The 14,476-nt window shown below is 41.5% G+C and overlaps 1 protein-coding gene across 1 annotated transcript in view; it reads left to right on the forward strand.

Annotated features, from left to right (window-relative positions):
- Positions 1 to 14,476, forward strand: part of SLC39A8 (solute carrier family 39 member 8) — a 69,439-nt gene that overhangs the window by 14,496 nt on the left and 40,467 nt on the right. The window contains exon 2 of the mRNA XM_034671457.1: positions 7,547 to 7,709. Within this exon, the coding sequence (XP_034527348.1) occupies positions 7,547 to 7,709 (163 nt within the window). The remainder of the gene's footprint in view (positions 1 to 7,546; positions 7,710 to 14,476) is intronic.

The following is a 14,476-nucleotide window of genomic DNA, read 5'->3' on the forward strand; positions in this document are numbered from 1 at the left end:
TTTTGGGAACTTCGGCTAGTTGCCATATTTGAAACACTCTTATGTATATTTCACTTTCTGCACTTGTTTACTTTTTTCTAATTTTGTTTAGGTTACTACTATGAACTTAAAATATTTTTGCAATTGGCTTTTAAAAATACTGTGACGACGAGTGAGGCATTCATTCATGCATTTACTCATTCATTCATTCATTCATTCAACAAGTATTTACTGAGCCCTTTCCTATTACATAATTATTTTGAATTTTCACCTTTTCCTCCTCTTAATATGTCTCTAGCAAACTGTGGCCGGTCGCACTGGTCTCATAGTCTAGTATGGTTATGTGATGGTAGCTTGCGTGGATGAATTAACCAGTTGGCTTGTCTGCTTGAGCTGCAATAACACTAACTTTAAAATAGTAACAGGGAAGCAAAGCATTCAAAATGGCACACATCCAGGTATTCTAGGTTGGATGAACCTGTTACGGGAGGACTTCATGGCAGTGTCAGCGGCCATGCATAGGTGGCAGATTCTGGGCTGCCTGCTGCTTGAGTGTGGTCGGTGTGCCTGCATAGCATGCCTGTTTGGGCGATGGGTAGGAGGGCTATTTGAAGGGCAAAGAATCACAACCATCATTCATTTCCTTCTTAATTCTCACCATGGTAAGAAAACCTGGCTGATGTTCGATTGTTTTCGAGATCTCTCTTTGGGTATAATGGCTAAATATGATCTAAGAGTAATTTAACTCTGTGACTCAAGTCACTTTAGGGGCAACAAATATACTCCTCACCAGGCTATAAATGGTTCTTTCTTTTATTATTTGTGTTCTTTTCTGTGTTCAGCCAACAAAACATAGGGGTATAACAGCAAGAGTATGGGCTTAGAAGTCAGAAAATGCACAGACGTTGGTCTGAATTCTGTTGTTAACAGTTGTAAGTTGTTTCATCTTGGACAACTTACTTTTCTAAGACATGATTTCTTCATTCCAGATTTCTCCTTAAATCTACTTTAGTAATTGATGTGGGTATTAGACGAATATAGCTTTTCTGTGCTTCTCAGTACTCCTATAATAACTATTGTCTATAAAATTCATTTGTCAACTAATCACATACTTACTTGCATTGCTGATTTCTGCCTAATGTAAGTTTTTGTGGCTCCTGTCTTATCTCTCCAGCCAGCAAAAGCACTGAACCAACATTTTGGACTCAGCACATGCATCTTGTTCTTCAGGAAGCCTTCCTAGACCTCTTCCCTCACAATAGCTTGCACATATCTTTACTGTTCCCCTTCCTACATTGTACTATAGCTGTAGCATTTGTATACATATGTTTTGTCTACTGAAAGGCAAGCTTATTGTCCTATTCTCAGAACCTATCAGAACACCTGGCCCAGAGAAGATGTGATCAACCTGTGTTTGGTGAATGAATACGTGAATGACAGTGAGGGAGCAGTGGGACTGGCTTTGATGATAATAGCACAGATGAAGATTTTGGGTGGATTCTTATTCAAACTTTTACCAGTTGCACCTCTTCAAAGAACAGGAGATGAGTCATTCACTTGGGGTCTGGTAGAGAATGAGTTGTTTGGCTTTCATCTCTGCTCCATGCATGGCAAGTTCCAGAAGGTAGCTGTCGTTCTTGCCATAAAACAACAGGTGTGCAGGGCAAGGTAGGGTAGAGGAGTCACTGAAAGAAAAGGGGTTCGACAGGGCTCTTTCAGATTTGGATTCTAATCCAGTTTTACCCTTGGCTCCCCTGGGGCTCAGAAATGAAGTTTAAAGTTTGGGTGGATCAGTTACTTGACATCCTAAGTGACAGCCTGGACTAGATGTTTCATTCTAATTTTGATTGTCCCTGAGTTTAAGTGCATTACAAGGTGCTCTCTCTTCCTACATTTACCCTCATAAGAGAGAACACAGCCACACCTAGCAGTGTCCGTACTGGATTTGTGAATTGCTCAGCTCCCACAGAAGCACAGTTCATGGAAAAACAGAATCTGAAAGCATCTTCGGGATGACTTTTCAATGGGATGATATTTCCCTTCTGGTGTGGTATGAAGGCTTTGGCACAGCGGGTGTGGGATCAGGTGGTCATAGCGTTCCTTATTATTTAATCTGTGCCATTTGACAAGAGAAAATAGCCTCTGTGTTGAGAAAAAGAAGAATGGAGAAAATTTAAAGAGTTTAAAAGCTTATCTTTTTTTTTTCTTTTCCCATGGGTTCTGGATGTAGCATTCATTTCCTAGCTTTGAAAATGTCTTTTGAATGATTACTTTGTATATCAATCAGGACTTTTTCATTTGTAAGTGAAAAAACTTAATTTTAATTAGCTTAAGTCACAAAGGGAATTCATTGTCTCAGGTCACTGAAGAGTCAGACTCTAGGCATAGCTGTATTCAGGGGATTAGCGATGGTGTTAGAAACCTGTCTCTATGCATTAGTTCACCTTCTTTCACATGCTAGAAAAATGGCCTAAGCAAATGCCAGACTCATAGCAATTGCAGTCAAAAAGATTTTTTCCAGTAGCTCTACCAGACAGTGGACAGGTCTGGGTCACATGTTCTCTGGTCAGCCCAAATTACATCACAGGGAAGGAGGCTCCCGCGGCAGGAAGGCGGTCTGTTACTGGATGATGGGGATCTCGGGCCGGCAAAAACAACAGGAATTCACTACATTTTTCTGGCCTAGATGATTTCTTCTGTTTGGGGGCTTTCTTGCTCTTTCTTGTTCTCTGGCTCTTTTTGGTGCTTTTGCACAAATTATATATGTGTTCCCAAAGTTTTTCTCTTATTTCTGTACCCTGTCTCCTGATGATCTCCCTTCCCGCTCATCTCTTATCTCCTCACAGAAGCCAGCTGCGTCCTTATCTCTGGCCTCTACCTTTCTCAGAAAAAACTCACTCATCATTTCCATCTGGTGTCCCACAGGCATTATCATTTTAAAATGTCTAAAACCAAACTGGCCACTATCCTCCCAAATGTGTTTCTTTTCTGAGGTCCCCTGATCACACCGGTGCAATAGCCTCTATCTACTTTCTTGGAGGTCTAACCGCAAAGTTGTGTTTGAAATTTCCTCTGCATATCGTTTCTCCCATATAGGAGCTTTCCTAGTTCTTTATCATTATGTTTCATGAATTTATCACTTTTTCTTTGGTTTTGTAGATCTGGGTGTGCAATTTATGTCCACCACAATTACTCGGTTTCTTGATGGAGGGTCTTAGGACTTACTTACCTTTGTGTGGTTTCTTTCTTGGTTGTCATCCCTCAGCTTCCCCCACCTTCCCCTTCTCCCATCAGTATAATATGCAGACTTTTATGATTCCAGACATATTTGTTGAATGAAGGAAAGCATCTATGCAATGCATAGTACAGTTACATGGCTGTGGTACTTGTACCATAGCACAACAGTGGTTGAAGCGATAAAGACAGATTTTATTCAAGAACTATTACAGTAGGGGAAATGGGACCTCAGTGTAGAACTGGACTAAGTTCCAAATATATCGTGGACAAGTGGCAATTTATAGCCAAGGAGCAGGGTAGAGGTCAATGAATGGAAAATTACTATGGGGAAACATCGTGGGTGGGTGGGTGGGATTTTGGTTAAGCAAACTTAATAAAATTCTTGCTGAAGGCAGGCTAGGGTGATCAGATATCAAGGATGGAAGATTCTTTCTAAGGAAACTTAGCACGATTCTTGCTAAAACTGGACACTGCAGGCTCTATAAGGATGGACGCAAGACTGAGGCCTCATGGGCTTAGAGAAGCCTGACCAAAGTTGAGTCAAGTACAGTGCCTGTATCATTATCCACACTGTGTAATTTCGAATCTTGCCTGACTCTTCGGCATTTATCACAAGCAGATTTTAACTCTACAAAATGTTGGAGGAGGAAGTTGCCCTTATCATTCAACCCTGCCCCGTCCCCTCCCTGCATCAGCATTTCCACAAAGATATGTCTGGGAAGGATGCAAAAACAACAGAACAGAACAAAACCAGAGTTTCTGACAAGTCAGAGTCGGTGAGGAAAGAGGAGCAGGGGAAGTAGAAGAAATGCATGGAACTTTTTGGTTAAATGATTTTGAGTATAATTTGAGATCTCGTGTATGATAGGAATCTCAACCCCCTTACCTCTATTACTTCCTTACTTTGGCCCTTCATCCACGGAAGACCCCTTTGAGATCACCTTAATGTAGCAAGAGACTCAAGGAGTTTAACTCGGACATTGAGGAAATGTCTTTAAGAAAGACGTCACTGCACTGAACATGAGGGTGTCTGCGGGCTGGGGTTTGCCTTTGGTCGCACAAAGCTCAAGGGCCGCGGCAAACAGCAACCTGCTACTCTTGAGCGTAGCGGTGATGTAAAAACAGATGGAAAGAAAAAGGCTCAGTACGTAAGTGTAAAGCAGGTGGTAAAAAAGCTCGGGGAGGTTTAGGAAGACACATACTCCTCAGGCCCATCATCCTGGAGCGTTTGGGAAGAGCCCTTGTAGCTCCTGCTGGTTTCATAATTTGTTCCTTGTTTGTTTTGGAGGCGAAGGCGTGTGTTTGAGAGGATGTTTGACCTTCCTCAACCGTTCTACCGGTTTTGTTGCCGCCTCACTGTTCAGGCACTGGGCTCTCATCCTGTTTGTCGCTGCCCTGGGAAACACCTCCCTTTCTTAGACAACTGCTTTCTTTGTTGCAGCTCAACTTTGTTAAATCAAAGCATTATGGAAATTGAGGTTGTAAAGCCAAATAGGCAGCTCCGTAAGCTATTGGTGTCCTACTTGCTGGTCGTTGGCTCTTTTAAATAAATCAGGCCTACCATTAACTGAGTTTTGCCACACTGCTAGTATCCTGTTAATATTCGGTCCTCATTCTCATAAGGCAAGGCCTAGAGGTTGTTTTTTTTTTAAGTTTTCATTTAAATTCCAGTTAGGTAACATACAGTGTGGTAATGGTTTCGGTGTACAGGATAGTGATTCTACCCTTCCAGGCAACACCCAGTGCTCATCACGAGTGCCCTCCTTAATCCCCACTCCCTATTTCCCCCATCCCACCACCCACCTCCCCTCTGGTGACCATCAGTTTGTTCTCTATAGTTAAGAGTCTATTTCTCAGGCGAGGCCTAGAGTTTTCTCATCACTCTACCTCCATGTTCTTTCTGGTGAGTGGGCAATTGCCACTGTCAAAGTGTTATTATCCATGACCACCTGTCCAGCCAAAATTTCTAAACAGATGGTGCACAGATCGTGAAGACTCTGAGCTATCTTACAGTATTGATATATGCTCCTTTGGCTATGCTATTTTTCCCCCAATTGCATGGAGGAGAGCGTCTTTAATGATGTATGATGGACAATTAACCTCTTAGCTGCCAATTACAGTAAAAAGGTGAATTTACATTGTGATCCAGTAGCTGTGTGCATGTTGTGTACCTGCAGCAAAAGTTTCTCTAAGTAATACTTACCCTTATTATGTGTGCTACACTCCATAGTTTCTATGATGATTTTTAGCTCCTTACAAAATGCTGACTGTGACATTGTAAGTGGATTTCCTGACCCACTTGAGTCTGAAAAGAACTGCTTTAACAGTCATCAAGTTTTAGGAAGTCTTAGTATGCTAATTCTGAGAAGACTTTGGAAATTATCTATGGGCAGCTTCCCCTTTTCATCCTAGTTCAGAGTTGAAGGAACTTGAAGTCCAAGTAGGTTAAGACTTCCTTGTGGGGAAACAGTGCCGTTTTATGTTTATGCTGCTGTACCCATTTATTCCTGGAATCGTGCAGTGGGCAGTTTGACCACATGGACTCTAATTTTTGAGTCTAGCAATTATGCTCCTGGGCGGCTTCGTGGTAACAAATAAATCATTCCCACTTTCCTTCCTCCAGTCTAGCTATTTTCTCCCTCCATTAGTTTATTATCCCCCCAGTCTGCCAAACGGAAGACTGTTAACGGAGCATTGAGTGTGGTGTTGCCTCTTCTAGGGATGGCACACAGCTATCATTGTCATGAACCCAAGCCCATTGTCATGGCTTGAACAAGGAATAGCTTGAGGCACATACTTAAGCTTTAGAAAAACAAAGAAGTCTAAATGTGAACTTTCTTTAATGCATTTGCAATTTTAGTTTTGACACCTGCATACATCTTGGTGTATTTGATGATTTTTCATCTTAACAATCAGTACTAATCTCTTTTTACCCACATCTTACATTTTTAGTTTCATTGTTTCTGCTGTGAAGGGAATCACAGAGCTTCATGGTCAATTAACACCAACTTTTGAGTTCTCAAATGCCATTCAAAGAGTATTAGTCACCCCGTATTGCCATAACAGAATACCATAACCTGGATAGTTAAACAATGGAAATTAGTTTTCTCGTAGTTCTGGAGATTGGAAGTTCAAATTGAGAGGTCAGAAGGATCAATGTCTGGTAAGGACGCTGTGTTTGGATGGCCTTTTAGCTGTCCATTCACATGGTGGAGAGAGAAAGGGCAGGAAAGCTCTTTGGTGTCTTTTCTTATAAGACCACTAATCTAGTTGGACTAGGATACCACTCTCTTTACCTCATGTAACCCTAATCATTTCCCAAAGGCCCCAACTTTAAATGTCATTATATCAGGAGTTAGGGCTTCAATACATGAATTTTGGGAGAACACCAGTCCAGTCTACAGCACAAAGCCGAGTAAGATCTTAGTGGGGTTTAAATATAGGCTGAAGCATGCAAAGAACTTTTCTGAATCATACTTACTAAAGATAGACTCTTCTGTTTGAATGAATGGATATTTTTCACAGTCTGTAATTCTTACAATGATTATTAACCACAGTAACACATTTAATTTCTTTTATATTCTCAATAATGCAAGTATGTGGATGATAGTTTACAGTTAAAATATGTCCGAGAATAAAATGATACCTTCAAAAAGTGATTTTCATAAAGAATTTTTTTCCTAAAAAATTTTGTTAATGGTTAATGAACTTCTAAGCAGCCTAGCACTATTTTCAAAACCTTATATAGTAGAGAAAAGCTAACCACCATCATTGAGAACAATACATATTTTAGCAAATAATGATATGTGCTAAAGACAGACTTTAAAACAACTTTTATATGTTGGAATTATTATTGCTGTCTAGATGCATGGACCAGTTTCTTAGTTACAAAACTATAAGGGAGCCAGGTGTTTGTCTACAAGAAATCTTACAGAGAGTTAGTCCAATAGCCTATACAAAATATCCAATCTAAAGACAAACAGAGAGGAGAGATTGAGAATGTAGAATCTTCTTAAAGCTTTTGATTTGAAAGCTATTGGTCTACTTTTAATGTTTGTAATGTCCTTGGAAACCCCCACACCAGTTCTTACCTTTTTGACTGCCATAGGTAGACTGTTGATCAAGAAGGATTTTTGTTTTGTTTTGTTGTTTGTGTTATTTTTTTCTTGTTTCTAGGTTTAAAGAGGTACGGACTCTTAAAATTTTAGGGCTTTTCTGTAGAGTTAGTGCTGTGTGACTAGATGAAATATTCTGTCTCTCTAAAGTATCTTTGCTTGCATGCTTTTACTGTGCTAACAAATATATGTTTACTTTGTTTATCCTGTTGCAGTGTCTGTCAGCTGAAGAGATCTTTTCCCTTCATGGCTTTTCAAATGCTACTCAGATAAGCAGCTCCAACTTCTCTGTCATCTGTCCAGCGGTCTTACAGCAATTGAACTTTCATCCTTGTGAGGATCGGCCCAAACACAAAACAAAACCAAGTATTTCAGAAGGTATGTTGGAAGTGTTTTTCTCCGTTTGTTTGAAAAGTCTATAGGCTGGTCTGAAATTAAATTCACATGCTCCTTTCTTTGCTTTATTGCTTTTAATTAATATACACAGAAGCCATTGGTAAAATACTTATATTCTGAAAGTATTTAGAATAAGAATAATTAGAACTCATATAAACTTCATAAATCATGCTTTTCTATTTGTGGAGTCAAAATTACACTTGGTACTCTTGAAAACTTTGTAAAACTCAAGACATGACTTTATTTTATTATTTATTTATTTGTTTATTTTATTTCTTTATTTACCTATTTATTTATTTATTTGAGAGAGAGAGAGAGAGAGAGAGAGAGAGAGAGAGAGTGAGCATGGGGTGGGGGAAGGACTGAAGGGGAGGGAGAGAGAGAATCTTAAGCAGGCTCCATGCTCAGCACAAAGCCCAATGCGGGGCTTGGTCTCACAATCCTGAGATCACAACCTGAACCAAAGTCAAGAGTCGGACGCTTAACCAACTGAGCCATCCAGGTGCCCCCTCAGTTCCTGATTTTAAACAATGTATGCTTTATACTGTTCAGGTTGGAGTGTACATTAACTATTTGGCTCATAATTGATCAATTTCTGTTACCTTGTGCTTATCATATTATTTAAAAACTTATCCATTTATCCATAATTTTCAGTAAAGGGATAGAGGAATAACATGGTTCTAGATTAAATATTAAGGTACTGAGTTATTACTGCTTTAATTTTTGTAAATGAAAGAAAATGCCAGTGACTATTTTAAATGCCTCGAATAGTATTGCCAGAGATGTTGCATTTCAAAGGAATAACCTGCTGCAAAGAGATCTTAAAATATAAGAAAACAAGTATGTGCTAACTGTGTCATTCACATGCTTAAACATGTAGAAGAATTCTTTTGCAGATGAAATAAACCGCTTGTTCAGGGGGTCTGTTTGTCATCTTTGTGCAACTTCTTGGTATCCTCAAATTGTTAACCTGACCCACATGGATATTTTAATTCTCCTTTTTTGTACATTGTTCATTCAATAAATGTTTATTGAATGACATGCCAAGCACTATTCTGGGCATTGGGGATTCAGGAGTCAACAAGAAAAATTCCCTGCCCTTTCAGGACTTACAGTGTAATGGAGAAGAGAAATAATAAAATTTATAAAACAAACAAATAAATAATATAATTTCAGGGTGATAAATGTGAAAATAAAGCAGGTAAGGACTAGAAGGAAACAGTGGGTGAGTGTGATTTTTGACAGGTAAGAGGAGGCCTTTCTGATGAGGTTACATTTGAGCAGAGCCCTGACTGAGGGTAGGGAGGGGACCATGGCAAGATCTTCTCTGGGAAAAGAACATTCTTGGTCAAGGGAAGAGTCAGCATAAGCTTGGCAATGAGCTTGGTGTATGGAAGGACCATTGGCAAGATCTTCTCTGGGAAAAGAACATTCTTGGTCAAGGGAAGAGTCAGCATAAGCTTGGCAATGAGCTTGGTGTATGGAAGGACCATGGCAAGATCTTCTCTGGGAAAAGAACATTCTTGGTCAAGGGAAGAGTCAGCATAAGCTTGGCAATGAGCTTGGTGTATGGAAGGACCATGGCAAGATCTTCTCTGGGAAAAGAACATTCTTGGTCAAGGGAAGAGTCAGCATAAGCTTGGCAATGAGCTTGGTGTATGGAAGGACCATGGCAAGATCTTCTCTGGGAAAAGAACATTCTTGGTCAAGGGAAGAGTCAGCATAAGCTTGGCAATGAGCTTGGTGTATGGAAGGACCATGGCAAGATCTTCTCTGGGAAAAGAACATTCTTGGTCAAGGGAAGAGTCAGCATAAGCTTGGCAATGAGCTTGGTGTATGGAAGGACCATGGCAAGATCTTCTCTGGGAAAAGAACATTCTTGGTCAAGGGAAGAGTCAGCATAAGCTTGGCAATGAGCTTGGTGTATGGAAGGACCATGGCAAGATCTTCTCTGGGAAAAGAACATTCTTGGTCAAGGGAAGAGTCAGCATAAGCTTGGCAATGAGCTTGGCGTATGGAAGTAACAGCAAGAAAGTGTGTGTGTCTGGAGCATAGTAAGCAGGAGGGAGACTAGAAGGAAATGATGCCAGGGCCCTGTAGGGTACAGTAAGTTGACTGGATCTTACTCTGAATGTGGTATGAAGACACTCTAGGATTCTAAACAGGGGAGTCACATGATTTTGTTTGGATTCGTAAAAGATTACTCTACCTGCAGTTGGAAAAACAGGTAGCAAGGCAATGAGTCAGGAGGCAGTTGCCAACGGTTGGTGCTCAGGATGATGGCACATGAACTAAGGTGGGAGAAGTAGAAGGGAGGAGAAGTGATCAGATCCAGGATGGATTTTGGAAACTGCTAGAATGGTCTGCATCTGGCTGAATGTGGGGGTTGGGAAGAATGAATCAAGGTTTGAGCCTCTGAAACTGTAGAGATGGTTGTGCCATTTCCCAGGGTAGAGAAGACCAGGAGGAGCAGTTCCTTACGGGGAAGCAAGTGCTGAGGGTCGGGTGTAATTTTTCACATGGTCAGTTTGAGACTTTGACACAGACCCACAAGGAGGGACGTCCAGCAGCAGTGGCATGCACACATTTAGTACTCAGACCACAGGTCAAGGCTAGAGATTTGTCGGCTTAGAGATGGCATGTGAAGCCACTGGTCTGAGTGAGCATATCTGACCTGAGTGTGAAAGACTATAAAGAGAGAAAAGATAGAGAAAAAAAGGGACATCTCAACAAAGGAAGTGCTTATTCTACTGACTTGTGGGTTCCTTTTTCTATATGTGAATACTTTGATCTCTGAGTAACAGGAATTACAACAACGACAAAAATATTGATAACATCCAATTTTTCTGTAATACTTACTGCGTGGCAGGTGCTCTTCCAAATACTTGACATATATTAACTCATTTAATCTTCATACAACTATATGGTGTAGAAACTGCTGTTCCCGTTTTATAGCCAAGGAAATGTAGGTCCAGAGAGTTTCAAGTCTTTTGCTCAAGAGCACAAAGTTTGTACATGATAAAGCCTGGTTCGAACCCAAGCTGTCTCCGCTTCAGGATCCATGTTCTCTTTTATATTCTATATTTACATACACGAACAACAGAAGGCCCCAAACATACTTTATTAATATAGTTAGCAATTTTGTGAATAATAATTTTACAACTTATTGTTTAAGCAACTATTTTTCTAGATTATATACTAAATAGGAATGTGTTTGTATTTCTACAAATTGGTTTAATATGGTTTGCATTTTATATTCAAAAGTAAATTCAGAAAATGCTTTACATATCAAAATTTAATAGTAGTATATCATGTGAAAAGCATAGTTACTGAAGCCAGCTCACCTGGGCCCAAATCCCAGCTCTATAATTTTCCAGCTCTGTTGGGCACATGACTATGTCTTTCTGCCTCAGTTTTCTTACCTGAAACAGTACCTTTACCATAAGGTTGCTATGAGGATTAAATAACTTAATATCTGTAAAGCATGTAGAATATAATATGGCATGTAGTTAGGCCCTATATATACATCTGTTATGTAAAATATATCTATCAGGTACATAATTCTGGGCATAAGAGATGAAGCTTCAGAAAAAGCAAGTTCTCTACCCTGTGCAGTTTAGTGACTGACATTCCAAAGTGTTTTTAACCTTAATTCTTAGGTTTCCTCTATCTCAGGAGCTGGGAGGTTGGATCAAGGAATTGGGAAGCAGGAAGTAAGAGCATTCCAGGGTCAACACTGCAAAGTCATAAAATGAAAAATCAATAGTTCTAAGTCACAAGATTAGACAGGCACCAAATATTTGGACAGAAGCCTAATGACAGAAATGCCTCTTAGGGTCACATTGTTTAAGGAATTGAAATGAGGCTGGAGTGGGTGGGACAGGGTAGGAGAAGAGAGAAAAATTTCTGGAGAATTAGGGAAACTGGTGAAGTATTCATTATTACTAATCTAAGATGTTTAATTTGACACTATATTGCCTTTATTTGGTGCACTCTCTTGTTTTATTTTAGTGCAGCTCTGTGTGCGTCTGTGTTGAGCAATTTATTTAATATATCTGTGCCTCAGTTATCTCATCTGTAAAATGGAGATAATTATAGTTCGTTCCTTCTAGAATTGTTGGGGTATCAAATGAGTTAGTATATGCAAATGCCTGGAACAGTGCCTGGCACACAGAGAAGGAAGACTATGTCTTCACTCGTCTTATACATGTGTCCATAGGTTCACTCCATTCCCTGCTCCCTGTGTAAGCCTATTGTTTTCCCACACATAAATTTTTTTTTAAGTAATGAAAGGCACTGGATTCTTGATGTAACAGTTCGCTTAATATAGAGTCAATTCTGAGTTCTTTCAAAGAAATGAAAAACCAAAGTAAAGCTAATTCAAAGGAGTCATGACATAAAGCTTTTATAAACATGGTACGTGGTCCAATTACCTTCAATCAGAGAGCCATGGGAAGCATGAGGAGGGAGGGATAGAGCTGCCTGGAGGAGCTGGGAAAGCTTTAGAGACGATGTCTTGGCATTGGCTTAAAGAAACACGTGTGAGTTTCTCAGGCAGTGAAGATAGATATTTTCAGATAAAGAACCACAAGTAAAGGTAATTTTGTTCTTGGAAAGCATTGTGTTAGCATAAAGGCCGTGTTGAGAAGTGTGTAAATAACACTGGAAAAGTCGTGTGGGAGTCAGCTTATAAAGAAGAGAGGTGTGAGATGATCCAAGTTGTGTTTTAGAATAGTAAGTCTGGTGGCCATTTCACATAGGGAGAGGAGTGCCGTCATAATGCATCAGAAGAGGAAGTGAGATGATGAGGGCCTGAACTCAAGGCGTTAGCAATGGTGATGGAGAAACTGGAGTGAGAGATGTCTCAAGCAAAACTGGATAGGGTTTGGTCACCAACCGTCTATGAAATTGACTGGTTGGGGTAAGAAATTGAAATTGATCCTAATGTTTCTGCTGTGTACGGAGATCACAGATTTCTCAGGGGAAAGTGATATGTTTCATATGTGTGTGTGATTTTGCCTCAGTTTGGTACTCAGAAACTTCTTTGCATTTTTATTTTAGGTTCAGCATCCTATTTGATGAGATTATAAATATTTGTTGAACGAATGCCTGTAGGCTAGTGAAGTGATAGAAGGCTATTCATATTAAAGGAAACTACACATCGCGACACCATGGAGGATGTGGGATTGAGAGCTTTCTCTAAGTGGAGAGTCTGAAGGGAGTAGGTAGTATTGTTTTAGGTGATAAGGTGGTAAACAGGAATGAGGTGGACCTTCATAGTTCCAATGAAATGACTTTGCAGGACCTGTTCAGGGGTCTGCAACTGATAGGAAAGTGTCTGGAGAAGATAAAGTCATGGTCAGTGCTGTGATGATTCTTGTGGTAACAGTAACATTTACTTTCTGCTCGGTTTATTTGATATACAGCATAGACGACCTGTATTGCTTTGTGTGCATTTGTGCCTACACATTTCCCAGTTCCCCAAGCAAAAGATCCAGGCTCCTTGTTGGCAGGAACCATGGTTTGGTCTATATGCGAGGCTCCGTAAGCATTTGGTAAGGTCGTTTATTTGTAGATAGAATCGCTTGAACTAGAACAGTGGTGAGCAACCTTATATTCATGAAGCACAATATAAATCATCTACAGTTTTGCTGAGTCCCTTGGTCTTGTTAAAAATCACAATACCTCTACAGGGGCAGTGAAGCATATTGCTCAAATATGTCAGCCCTGCAGCCAGACCGCCTGGGTTCACAGTCCAGCTTTCCCTCCGCGTGGCCCGGGCAGCTCGCTCGAACTCCGCATGCTTTGGTTTCCCCGACTGTGTGAAGGAGGTACTGGCAGTCTTGCCTCGCAGGGTTTAGTGAGGATGGACTCCATGAATACGTGTGAGCTGCTTAGCGGGTACCCGGCGATGGCGACCACTCGTAAGCAGTAGGTGTCGCTACGGTGCTCCACGGACTGTGTCGCTGAGAACAGGGGCCTGGCGTGGAAACATGTCTTCCGGGCATTTTAGAGAAGCGGCGGCGCGCAGGCAATGTCCTCCTCTGTCACGCTGACGTTCGTGCGCGGTGTGCGGGGCGCCCGCAGAGCCCCGCGTTACACGGTTCCGGGGCCCGTGCGTAGGTCAGCGTGCACTGCCCTCCGCGGCTGGCCTGGGTCCTCACGCCGCACTTCACTTACGCTCCCGTTGTGTCCTCAGACCACCCCCCCACCCCCGGGATAATCAGGAGGAAACTGAGGTGACACACGCCACTAGCTGGAAAGCTTAGGATGACATTCGTTCATTTCATTCCAGGCAATATGTATTAAGCACCTATTGGATACCAGGCCTGAGGGATAGAGAGTCGGAAGACTCGCCACGGACTTCTGTCACCAGAGTCCGCATGACACAGGTTATTCTCGCCCTGATCTGGGCTCAGCGGGGCCAGCTGGGCAACACAGCTACTCTCCGGTTCCCATGTGCTCCCCTCCTGAGTGCTCCCTGCACGGGGCTGAGTCCAGGTCCTGGAGGCCCCAGCTGGAGGGCCGACGTGCTGCTTTCCCAAAGACATCCTCTGCAGGGCCGCCTGCAGACCAGCGATTATGACAAACGCAGTATCAGCAGCGCCGGTCACCTTGAAGCTAACCCCTACCACCCATCTCCACCCCTACCCTCCACCCATCGCTTTGTACCTTTTCCCTGAAACTCACACCGCCTCTATATTCCTCTGAAAGGCTGAGTTTTAGACCAGGCTTTGAGCTACAGATGA

The sequence above is a fragment of the Ailuropoda melanoleuca genome, chromosome 11 (assembly GCF_002007445.2).
Source record: "Ailuropoda melanoleuca isolate Jingjing chromosome 11, ASM200744v2, whole genome shotgun sequence".
Taxonomy (NCBI): domain Eukaryota; kingdom Metazoa; phylum Chordata; class Mammalia; order Carnivora; family Ursidae; genus Ailuropoda; species Ailuropoda melanoleuca.